Here is a 12,602-nt window from a genome sequence, read left to right on the forward strand (position 1 = left end):
ACCTTCTCTGAGACGTGGAAAATGGATATAATGAAGTTCGCAATTAAATCCTTAGTTGATTAACCAGCTCGATAATAATCAAGTATTTTAATTATTATAATATTTTAAATACTTAAGTGATGTAGACAGAGACACATTAATTTTTCAAAGAATGTTGAGAAACAAATAGGTGACCGAATTTATATCTATACTTATAATAAATCTGTAGAGAGGTCAATTCTGTACATGAAATATATTTTCAAAATAACTATCAGGGGGTGATTAGTGATCGATACTGATGCCAAAAATGCAATCAGTAAAATTTTTGTCTGTCTGTCTGTCTGTCTGTCTGTCTGTATGTTCCTTATGGAAACAAAAACTACTTGAAGGATTTTAACGAAACTTGGTACAATTATTCTTCGTACTCCTGGGCAGGTTATAGGATACTTAGGAATTCCCACGGGCACGGGAATTAGCGGGAAAATCCTTTTGTATGAAAAATCTAAACTGCTTAAGTNACCATATTGTTAATGATTGATTTGATTGAGCATACATTTTTTTAAATACCTTCGCGAAGTAAAACTTCTGTACGTAGTAGGTACTTATTATTATTCTGTGGTAATACCCATAGACAAGATACCTACTCTGGCCTGCAAAACTAAAGGTGGGTTGCACCATCTTTACTTTAAAACTTTGCCAAACGTCAAAAATCTGTCAAACTCCACACAAAATACACCGGTTATCGTCATAGTTACGGTCAAAGTTAGGTGGTGCAACTCAGCCTGAGTATCACACTTTTAAAATTGCAATAACTTTGAAGGTACAAAAGATATACTTACTTCAGAAATAAAAAGGACTTGTAAAAGGGTTAGTGGTTATCTATAGTATAAAATAAAGCTGATAGGATTTTCTATAAAACGTTTTTTATTTAAAAACTCTACCTTCTATGGTTAAGAAAATTTTTTTTTTAAAAGTGTAGTACTTACACACGTATTCACAAACGATGCTTGCTTAAGTGAAGCAGCAAATCGAACGCACAGTGTGTGATTGGTTCTTTCTATGATTGGTTCGTGTGTGACCCTGACGACCCTGTGCGTCCACGCGCACTGTGAGACCTCATAGTAATGTTTGTGAATACGGGCATTAGTTTTGCAGGCCAGTGTAAATCTCAAATAATAAGTACAAAAATGTTACAGGTCTTACAAGAAGTTAAACTTACCCAGCTTCATTACAGCTTTAAGCCCTTTTTAGTCTTAGTGTAGGCTAGATAATATTTTTAGTTAATATCTGAAATCACAAATATTACATAGTTAATAAATACAATTTTAAAAATGTGAGTTATAAACTTTAAACATCAGATTGATAAATGTTCGCGACAAAAGAAACTGGTAATTTGTGTAACAGATAAATCAGAAGACATAAGTAGCTCTCTGTGTATCTAATGATGATGAGTTTTGATTTAAAAGTTAAGTACCTACCTGGGTTAGTTAAGTAGGTACCTATAAGGATACAGATACAGTTCAATCTCCCAATGAACAAAATTAACGGTTTTTAGTCGCGCGGAAATAGATCTATATTATCATTTTAATATGTAGACCTGTAATAAATAAGGTAAGTCAAAGACATTATTTTTAATCCTAACCGATTTCGCTATCAGGGCTTTAGCTTTTAAAAAGTTCAAAAAGTCGTGGGATCGAACTCCTGTTCCCTGGAAAATATCCTGGGAAAGTTACTTTTTCATATTTTTTGTTTTGCAAGCCTACCTACATGATCCTTACAAATGTTATCGCCACCCACGTTGTTACACGAAATATCTTTTTACAATAAAAGCCAAAATAAAAAACAATGAACATCATTATCTTTCATCATAACTGCAAATGTGGGTATATTTAATACTCAAGGTAGTGTTTTATAAAAAAAGTTAAAAAATTATTTAATTACGTATTAGGTACAGATTTATAAGTTATGGAATCCATTAATTAACTTTCTTCTTTTGATTTAACAAATTAATACTCGTATTATGTCAAAACGGCATTATCTAATTAATTTATTTTAGTCAACTGACCAAATTAGTCAATATTTTCAAGGAAAATATAATAAAATTAGCAATTTTTTTATGTGCAAGTTACAAGACTAATAATAATAAACGAATAAAAAAGCTCCATTATAAATCTAGCAAGTTACATACCTTTGTATTAATGAAACTATTAATTGTTCACGTTCTCGGAGGAGGTTCTTGTATTATTGAAACTTCATAAATAAAATTTGACCACGTTCTCTGAAGAGGTTATCTCTGACACTTCACTTGACGAGTAATTTGCGTTCGCAAAGTGTTCTCAATTTTATATCAACTCCTGGGCGACTTTTTGCTACCTACCGCCTTCATAATTTATTTTGTTTTATCGATTGCAATCCATTCTCGATTAACAGCCAACGTTATGGCGGATTTACACTATGCGGAAATTAGCCGAGTCAAGTCAAAAAACCAGAGGAGTGGGGATGAAATTCATTCATTTTTCATCCCCACCCCACTGTTTTTTGACTTGACTTGGCTAATTTCCGCGCAGTGTAAACGCAGCATTACGATTTTTTCATTGAATATCGATCAGAAATAATTCTTTCATGTTAATACACTTTAAAGAATTATGATAACAAATAAGTAGGTACAATCAATTTGTAAGTAGGTATTATGTTTTGTATTGAGCTTCACATAACTGATCTTAAACGAAATCTACAGCTCAAACCCGAAAGTTTCATAAAGTTTTTGTATAAAATTGTGTAACATCATGTTCGAGTGACGATGCCCTATTTGTTCGAAAATACAATATAAAACGGAATTGTTTCAGTCTGAAATTAAAAACGTATGAGGGACCTGAGAGGCTTGCCGCCTTCGATCAGTTCGTTAACGACGAACGTAAGCCCACGACACCGATACATTACCGTTTGCCTCAAGTGAGAAGCGAAAGTTTATAATATTTTTTTATCAGGATTAATATTTCTATTAATAAAATTGGTCTGATATGTGTATGTTTGCAGTGAATACTAACTAAGTAAGCAGTTTAACTGGCAGAGTATGCAAAATGGCATGAAGTTCGCGTTATTTACCAATTTTGTGTCATACTGGCATTAAAGTATTTTCTTGATTGTTACGCCAGGTAAAATTATAAGACAAATAAAAACATTTATAATAGTTATTGAAGTGCTTAAAATAAAATCAGCGATTCCTCATAACACTTAGGCTGAGTTGCACCACCTAATTTGACCGTAACTATAACAAGTTTCTTTGTATGGAGTTTGACAGATTTTTGACGTTTGTCAAAGTTAAAGTAAGATGGTGCAACTCAGCATAAGAATCAAGTAGGTATATTAAAACATGTAGTATTCTTGGACCACACCAGAGACGTACGATTGCTTTGTCGCTGTACTACATCGCCTGTTTAGGTTGCTAGCGTAGTGCAGCGCTAACAAGCACTGGCATGGAATCTTTTGTTTCACTACCTAACGGTGCCAATATATGTATTATAAGAGGTGAAAATTTTCGTTGGTTACACTGGTACCTAGGTTTTTTGAAACGACTTTCAGAGGCTACGCAAAGGAGAAAGGGATCTACACTACAAACTACACTTTTGCCCAGTAGTGGTATAAAAACTAATACAAAAGTACTTGACCTATGACGTAGAGCCTAAAAGTTGAGCTTCGCAGCCCAGCGGTCAATGTAATAACCCGGCAATTAAAAGGTCGTTATTTGTGTTCCCACATAAGGCAATAGATTTTTTCATGGTTAAAAATTAATTTGAGTTATGTTGAGTATTTTTATGACAAGTAGGTACATTATTGGCGCGAAGCCATATCGAATGCCAATTTTATTGATCGAACAGTGTGCATTACCCCAGCAAAATCGAACGAGCACTATTAATCGAAAAGCAAACTACGAATGATTAATTTATCGAAAATTAGTATAGATATTGAAATGAAATTTCATTACACTTAATTTCTGAACGAAACTATTAACCCAAAAAATTTTTGTCCTACCCACTAACGGAGTAATATTTTGTATACAATGCAGATGCAATACCTAACTTCGTGTGGTGATACCACGGTGATACCTTAGAGAGTGAATTTCAACTAAAAGAATCAGGTTGGTTTTACAACAGTTCTTTATGTAGTTCAAAATAATTACAAGTAATGTAACTCCAATAACTAAATTAAGAGTATCTACTACTTCATACTATCCTATCTTACTTCTTACTAATATTATAAACGCGAAAGTTTGTATGGATGTCTGGATATTAACATGTTTGTTACTCTTTCATGCAAAAACTACGGAATGAATTGGGTGAAACTTTACACTATTATTGTTTGTAATAACCCAGAATAACATAATATAGGCAATAATTTATGACGATCGGTGACAAACTGAATTTCGCGATGGTGAAGCCGCGGGTAAACGCTAGTCTGAAATATAGTATACATTTTATTTATACAAGTTAAGTATGGCCACAAAAAAGCTTTTAGTTTGAATACACCTGCATACCATAAACCAAGTGCAGGATATAATAAAATTTACTACGAGCTTAACTTTATTTGGGAACTTTTGGAATTATTTCTGCGTTTATCTAAGTATCATACAAAAGCTCAGTTGTTTTAATACCATTTTTCGCCAACCATGACAATAGAAAGGAGTATTGACTATTGTGTTTTATGATACAGTTGTTTTTGTCCATTGTTGGCAGCAGTTTCTGTAACGCTTGCGAAAACTTGGTTAAAGTTGCTGATTGACCGGCGTTCTGCGAACAATACAATAAAAATAATAGAACAGCGGCAAAAACAAAATGAGGCATTTTATTTATTGCTTGACGGGGTTATAAGTATTGGAATATTTGTATTAAATATAGCTTCTGTATAAGTTTACAACGCTATTTTGATTCGATTCAGATTTGATCTTAAACCTAGGCTCAAACCACCGACTTTTAGTTGGCCGATAAGTAGTTGGTCTCGCCCGATTCTAATATGTATAAAGAATCGGCCGATACTAAATCGGTGTGATGTGCATACTTTTATACATCTCCAAACTGATCAACAGCCCGACCCAACTATCGGCCAACTATAAGTCGGTGGTCTGTGCCTAGGCTAATGGTTAAAATAAGGTTGCATAAGTGAATAACGGCCTAATACTTTATTGATTTTACCAAACTTATCAAGCGGGTTACCATTTATCATACTGTCGTTTTTAACAAAATCGTACCTCATCATTCGTCAAATTCTCATTTATTTTCTTTTCTATAAACATAAATGGAATATTCGAAGTGAGTCATTGGATGTATCTGGACACTTTTAAAGCCATTTATATCTACTTCATGCTTTTCCCATGAAGCTTAATGTACCTGATAAGAAATTGTAAAAAAAATAGTTGTACCTACCTACTAAACCATTTTTACACTTGTGACTCATTATTTTTTTATTTCATTCATTGTAGCTAAATATTGCGAATTTCTTATCTTGATACTATTGCCAGTTCCCGTGAGACTGGTTTGCACTCATATTTTAAGAACTTTTGGCTTTTGTCCACAGGTGTAGGATGGGTTCAGTGAAAACTTACTTAACTAATGATTACTTAACTAACAACCACTAATAGGTACTTGTTTATTAAGAATTTCTTATATTTTTCACTGCAATCAATTTAAGTTATATTACTAAGTAGGTATATTAATGAAGGGATTTTTAAGATTTATTGACGATGCCATTATCTTTGCTAGGGACTCGCTGCGTTACGAGTAGTTGAGCTCATTATCTACTATACGTTTAGATTATTTTTTGTTAATATGAATTATACCTACTCGTAGTAAACTTATACTGTATACTTTATTAGGTACTAACGTTGTAAGTCACTATAGCCGACTGCAATATTCGCGCCAAGGGAATAATTTCGCAGCGCCTGATATGCGCCTGTGTGACGTCAATGAGTGCGTCGACCGTGCGAGCGGAGCCTGGCGCTAGCACTAGTGTTGTTGGGTCGCCGTCAGAACACGCGCCGAAGGCATCGCATACCTGCACCCAAACTTCTGTGCCGGCCTCTGGAAAATTGTTATAAACTAATGGAGCTTTTACCGCGCCTTCGCTCGCATGGATTTCCTATCTTGCTAATTTATAACATGAAAGTTTCTATGGATGTTTATTACTCTTCCATGTAAAAACTTCTGAACAGATGTTGATGAATCTTTACAGTATTATTGTTTATTACATTAGAATATAAGCTATCATTTATAACGATCTGATTTTCACGCGGACAAAGCCGTGGATAGAAGCTAATAACTTAACTTATATTATTATTAGTAGGAAGAAAGATATGATTTGTACGATTTATTTTTTTATTAAAGATTTGATTGTTTTTTTACCAGACAATAGATTATATTGCGATACTTACTTATCTATATCTTATATTATAAAAGAAAGTCGTGTTAGTTACTCCACTTATAACTCAAGAACGGCTGAACCGATTTAGCTGAAAATTGTCAGGGAAGTAGTTTAGAGCCAGGAAAAGGACATAGGATACTTTTTATCCCGTTCGAAATAAAAAAAAGTCTGCTTATTTATTGCCATTAAGGCGGAACAAAGTTCGCCGGGTCAGCTAGTATGTATATAAAAGAAAGTCGTGTTAGTTACTTCGCTTATAACTCAAGAACGGCTAAACCGATTTAGCTGAAAATTGTCAGGGAGGTAGTTTAGAGCCAGGAGAAGGACATAGGATACTTTTTATCCCGTTCGAAATTAAAAAAAAAGTCTGCTTATTTATTGCCATTAAGGCGGAACAAAGTTCGCCGGGTCAGCTAGTTAATGATAAGTATCGTCGCCAAAAACTTTCCAAAGCTTTTGAAAGTTCTGATTCAAAGCTTGTGATCATGTTGAATTAAGTAACAAGCTTTTCTGTATTTCTTATATTGAAAGTATTTTTTGCAATAAAGAGTTTACTTTACATCTATTATACTTTGTTATTAGTTTCATTTTAATATAATGTTCCCAACAACATTATGTAATTAATGAAGTCATTAGAGAAACCCGTCAATGCCCGTACTAGAATGTTTAATAATATTTTCTTTGTTATTTAAATAAATAAATAAGCAAACATTTATGAAATAGGCCGGAAAGTCCGAATCTTACGTTATTTCAAAGGATATCAATTTAATAACATACCAATATAGGGTAAAATGGTCTCCACAGCGCGATGTTCGATATATGAGGCCAGTAGCAACGATTCATCCCCTATTCGGCAGTAGAACGAGTACTGTAAGGGGATGTCTGGATCATTTACGGGCAGAGTACTGATGCGAAACTCGGTCTCCATCGCAGTTCCTGATTCAGGTGAAATCTAAAACATTTACGTAAGTACTAAGTAAGGATCCAATCTAAAATGTATGGTAACATGTACCTATAGTTATAACTGAGTCTTGAAAACACTTATAAATAAGTTCCTATGTACCTACTAACGGCCTATCAAGTTAACAGAGCAGCTTTACTGAATAGATAGATATTATGTTTAGATGGGTGAAATGTGGTACATTATGATAGGAATACAGTACTTAAGGTATTGTAGGTACCTATGTGCTATTTCGCAAGAAAATATTTTTTATTTTTCCTTGTTTTAAAAACATAGCATGTACGTAAGTAGGTACATTTCTACAAAAATCACTTATACATTACGAAATGAGAAAAACTTTCGCAACTTAGAAAATCGTAAAAATATGTGGCTCATCAGATGAAATGCAGGCTAGGAGCTTTTCCGTTGTAGGTGAAATGAGGTGAAAAACAAAAAATGTAGTATTGTATTGGAACATAACTTTATCAATATAAACTCAATAAACTCACAATCACATCGCCAGCTTTCGGGCTTTTATTCAGCTGGAACCATACATCAGCATACACCACTCCTTCAGTGTCACAGCTGAACGTAAGGGAGCATCCACATTGTGCCACAAATCGTGCTCGGCCCGGTCTGGCTAGGAAGGTAGTAGTCACCTGCCTCCACTCTGTGTCGTTTGTGTAGTCAGCTAACTCGCTTAGGAACTGCTCCTCAAGCGAGTGCACTGTTAGCGTGTCAGTTAGTGCTTCGCCGTGCTAGAAAATACAATGAAGATAATAGAGTCTTATTCAGTCTGGACCTAAAAAACCTAACTTCTGTGTCACAGCTGAATGAAAGTGAGCTTCCATATTGTGGGACAAAACTCGCCCGGCCCGGTCTGGCTAGGAAGGTAGTAGTCACCTGCCTCCATTCTGTATCGTTTGTATAGTCAGCTAACTCGCTTAGCAACTAGCTAGAGGAGCCTCTAGCGATTGTCAGGTAATGCTTTGCCGTGCTAGAGAATACAATGAAGGTTAAGTACGAATACTTCGTAACTTACCCACTTAACTTACTTTTGAATTTTGATGTCTTCAAACTATGCCAAGTTAACTCATAAAAAATCAGGGAAATCTCAATCAATAAATATTTTCAATCATTGGGTATTAGAACCTGTATTTTACATTCAGTTAATTACTAATCGTTTAGCTTAATGTTTATTTACCTACTTATAAATTAATGATAGACAAATAAATTGTTAACTACCTATTTAGTACAATTATTAACCTCAAGTTTGACGCCCGTATTCACAAACAATGCTTGCTTAAGTAAAGCAGAAAATTGAACGCACAGCGTTGAATAGAGCTGTATGATTGGTTCGTGTGTGACCCTGTGCATCCACGCGCACTGTGAGACCTCATAGTAATGTTTGTGAATACGGGTATTAGAATCATAAAGTATGCTATAAAATTAAGAGTAAGTACGAATCTACACTGAAGAACTACAAATCTATTGAGCATCAATTGAGATTTGAGAATTAATATTACACACTTAACTAAACTAAATACTAATTTGAGTCGAAGATTTTTACTTGAAGAAATTATAATATCCTCATTGAAAAGGTTAACTAAGTATTTAAATATATAAAATTTTTAGTTAACCACACTACTTACCTACTATTTGATTTGATTAATAAAACGTATGTACCTGACAATCTTCACATGTATCATTTATTGCAGTTTCCGACTCAGCTTGGTATTCCTCCGACGCGAAGTACCAAGACAGGGAGCAAGACGGTACCACGTTGCTGGCATTGGCTGTGATTTCAACTGTACTGCCTTCATTCAATAGCCTTGCCAATGGATTTATCTGAAAATCAAAAGCTCTTTTACAGAACAGAAACATTTACTTGGCGATCAAACGGATTTCAAGTACTTACATGATTAAGTCCACACACATATGTGTAGTAAGTATATGTATGAGTATTGAGAACGATTTAAAATAAAGTTTCTTAATTAAGTATATTAGTATATTAATTGCAATAAATAATACTACATAAATGTTAGGAAAATATCGAAATAATCCTAGTGGAGACTAATAATATTTATTTACTTTTAGTTAATTTTTCCATCAAAACTCTTGATCTAAAATCCATTCAATAAGTTCTAAGGCTTAATATCGCTGGTAATAATATTAAAATACATACATACTTACGTTTAAATCGTTTTTGTGTACCTACTTTTATAATGTGTTTTGTTCGCGCCACTAATTTTCCAAAAAACAAAAGACAAAAGCGAATCGAAAAATTAAGAAAAACATTATAAGTGGCCAGTATTGAAAAACATGTAAGTAGGTATTGTGATTGTGGTAAGGGTTACATAATAAAACTTTTTTCTAATAACTGACCATTATTATTGTAAAAAAAAGTTATGCTGTGTCTGCGTAAAAAGTTAACTCGTTGATTTATTTATCCATCTTTTATTTAAATTAGTATTTTGTTTGAATCACTAGAATCTAATGTCTTATTGCAAAAATTAAGTAGGAAAATCATCTTGTTATGGACTCAGACTACATGATAAAATACTAATTTGTACAAAATAATTAATCAGTAAGTTCAATAAAAATAAGACAACATACACTTAATACGGGCAGCATTGGTTTCACAGTCACTATTGTAGCATTTGCTAAACTGGTTTGACTGAAAACACTTGCATTCAGTGTGATATAATATCTGAAAAATAAGGTAAGTTACAATTACGACATAAGTTTTTAGGCGTTTAAGTCTGGTCAATAACGAGATTCTTAAATTTACGTTGGTGTCAAAGTTTCACCGAAAAGGAAGAGATTATCCCAATTTTAAAAGAAGTCTGAGAGTCTTCAAATTAATTATAATACGCGGAGGCCGGAGGTGCCTACTATAAAGGCAATTAAGGTATCTACTTAGGCTGGGTAGCACCATCTTTTTTTCCTTTGTTGGCTTTACACGGCTTGTGTGTTGCCATTAGCACCATCTTACTGTATCTTTAACAAACGTCAACAAACTCCATACAAAAAACACCGGTTATCGTTATAGTTACGGTCACTCAGCCTAAGTAGGTACGTAATTTTATTATGTTTTTCGTATTATTTATGAGCGATAGTTTTGTACCCAATCATTTGTACCTAGGTACTTAATTAAGAAATGTTGAGAAATGAGATTTCGAAATTCCACTTAATTATGGGAATTTTTAAGTCGACATTGCTATAATTATAGTACTAATATTAACCTGAAATAATGTAATTGTCTATTAATTAGTAAATGTTTTTTGAAATACGTACTGTAAATATTAAGTATAATAACATTAGTTACTCTTTCTTTACTATACAGGGTGTTAGGTAAATGGGTATATGAGCCGACACTAGCCCATGTTAACATGGTCATATAAATGGTATGGTGAAGTCAGAAATTTGATATCATCATTTATTAAATAGCTTGACCTTATTCAAAGCTTAATAATAATGAGATAGGCTTTCCATTTTTCGTGCTATTTCCTACCTTTTTCTTCTCCTTTACTTCCGTTTTACACAGCTACTAGCGCCATCTGGCGTTTCCCCCCACCAGGCAGTGTTCGCGATTGCGAACTTCTAGCGTCATTGGCGTTTTGTTTTTCGTCGAGTGCGGACGGTCTCACTGAACTGCGTACTAAATTCAGTCGACCGTTATTTTCGTTCCTACCTACGATGTAAGTGATAAAAATTTTTACTTCTTGTAAATTATAAATTAGTTTTTCCCTTGCGGAAATAAAGTTTATTAACGTTTAAACGTTCGAATTTTGTTAAATTATAGTGTCTTCTCCGTTTTTTGTTTTTTATAAAATATCAAATTCCTACAAGTTTTGTGGAGAAAATATAATTGATTTTGAGCTTTTTCTAACTAAAGTTACTTCATAGGATGGATGATTCGGAAACAGTGCAAAATGTGGGGGAAAATGAGGCGCGTGATCAACCAGGTCCATCTAGACCTAGGCCGAGGTCGGAGTCTTCGTCCAGCAGTTCCTCAAGTACGGACTCATCAAGTTCGGATTCCTCGAAGCGCAAGCGGAAACGTCGACATCATCGGCGCCATAAACGGAGCAAGCGGGCTAAACGGTCCGATGCCAGGTTAGAACAATTATTTAAAGAAGTGAGTGATTTACGTTATCATTTGGAGAATAGGAATAATATTGATTTGGACGATTGTATATCACTAGATCATGAATCTTTTGACCAATATTNAAAACGGGATCCACGCGTACGAAGTCGCGGGCGGCCGCTAGTGTTTAAATAAACATTTGTTATTATTTCTAGTAAACTCGTCTATTGGTCAGGCAATAGTTAGTATTTTATATTTGGCGATTAAATAATTATCAGCAAAACGACAGTTAGTAAGTACAGATCATTGATTAATTGGCACGATCAAAATAAATTATTTAATTCAAATTAATAAAATATCAATGAAAGCATCGCGATCGTGCCCTTAACTAGGTCTTTTGATATCAAGGGCAATTTTTTAATAAACGTAATTAGAAACGGGGGAAACGAAAGCCCTGCCCATCCGTTCGAAAGCAACCTGCCTATTGATTGCGCATCGAGTATTTAGTATGGGCAATTATTCGATATAATAGCACTCCACTTTCGCCTCGGGCCGCGATTTAGAGTGATAACATAGTGCACTGCAACCAGCGAGGGTTTAATGGGCAGACTATGTAAATGTAGGAAGAACGTCGCGTAAGTGTTATGGTCAAATGAGTTATTAAGGCGATCGGCGCGAAACTAGAGCTTTTATAAATAGATAGATTTAGATAATTTAAAATCACACGTCTTTGGATTTACCATCAAAGATCTTGGCTGGCTTGGGGGCCGATGGTGGAAGCAAGCTTCACCTTGAATTCTTAAACACAGGGGAACTGACATACCTCCAACTATCGAAACACAAAATTGCTCTTAGGATTGTCGTTAAGGTGACAGACTTCTTAGAAAAGATGTTGGTAGCTAGAACCAGTTCTAACACCAAAATAATACTTTTTGGGTAAGTATTTTTCGTATTTATGGCATAACGAAAACAATCTAAGAGTGGGTTGCACCATCTTACTTTAACTTTGACAAACGTCAAAAATCTGTCAAAATCCATACAAAAACCACCGGTTATCATTAAAGTTACGGTCAAAGTTAGGTGGTGCAACTCACCCTAATTATTATGGAAGTCTATCCCGTGAATTAACTCCATCTGCGCCTACGCACTGACCACCAAATTTCATAACAAGCTTTACAT

The 12,602-nt window shown here is 34.3% G+C and overlaps 1 protein-coding gene across 1 annotated transcript; it reads right to left on the reverse strand.

Annotated features, from left to right (window-relative positions):
* Positions 1-5,773: 5,773 nt before the first annotated feature.
* On the reverse strand, positions 5,774-10,323 carry LOC114351806 (uncharacterized). The gene is made up of 6 exons (XM_028303137.1): positions 10,253-10,323; positions 9,950-10,043; positions 9,020-9,181; positions 7,843-8,091; positions 7,171-7,345; positions 5,774-6,053 (listed from the first exon to the last, which is right to left on the reverse strand). The coding sequence occupies exons 1-6, from the start codon at positions 10,321-10,323 to the stop codon at positions 5,845-5,847; spliced, it is 960 nt and encodes a 319-aa protein (XP_028158938.1). The 3' UTR covers positions 5,774-5,844.
* Between the last annotated feature and the right edge of the window lie 2,279 nt (positions 10,324-12,602).

Source organism: Ostrinia furnacalis, unplaced genomic scaffold (genome assembly GCF_004193835.3).
Source record: "Ostrinia furnacalis isolate ACB-3 unplaced genomic scaffold, ASM419383v2 OfSCF1198, whole genome shotgun sequence".
Taxonomy (NCBI): domain Eukaryota; kingdom Metazoa; phylum Arthropoda; class Insecta; order Lepidoptera; family Crambidae; genus Ostrinia; species Ostrinia furnacalis.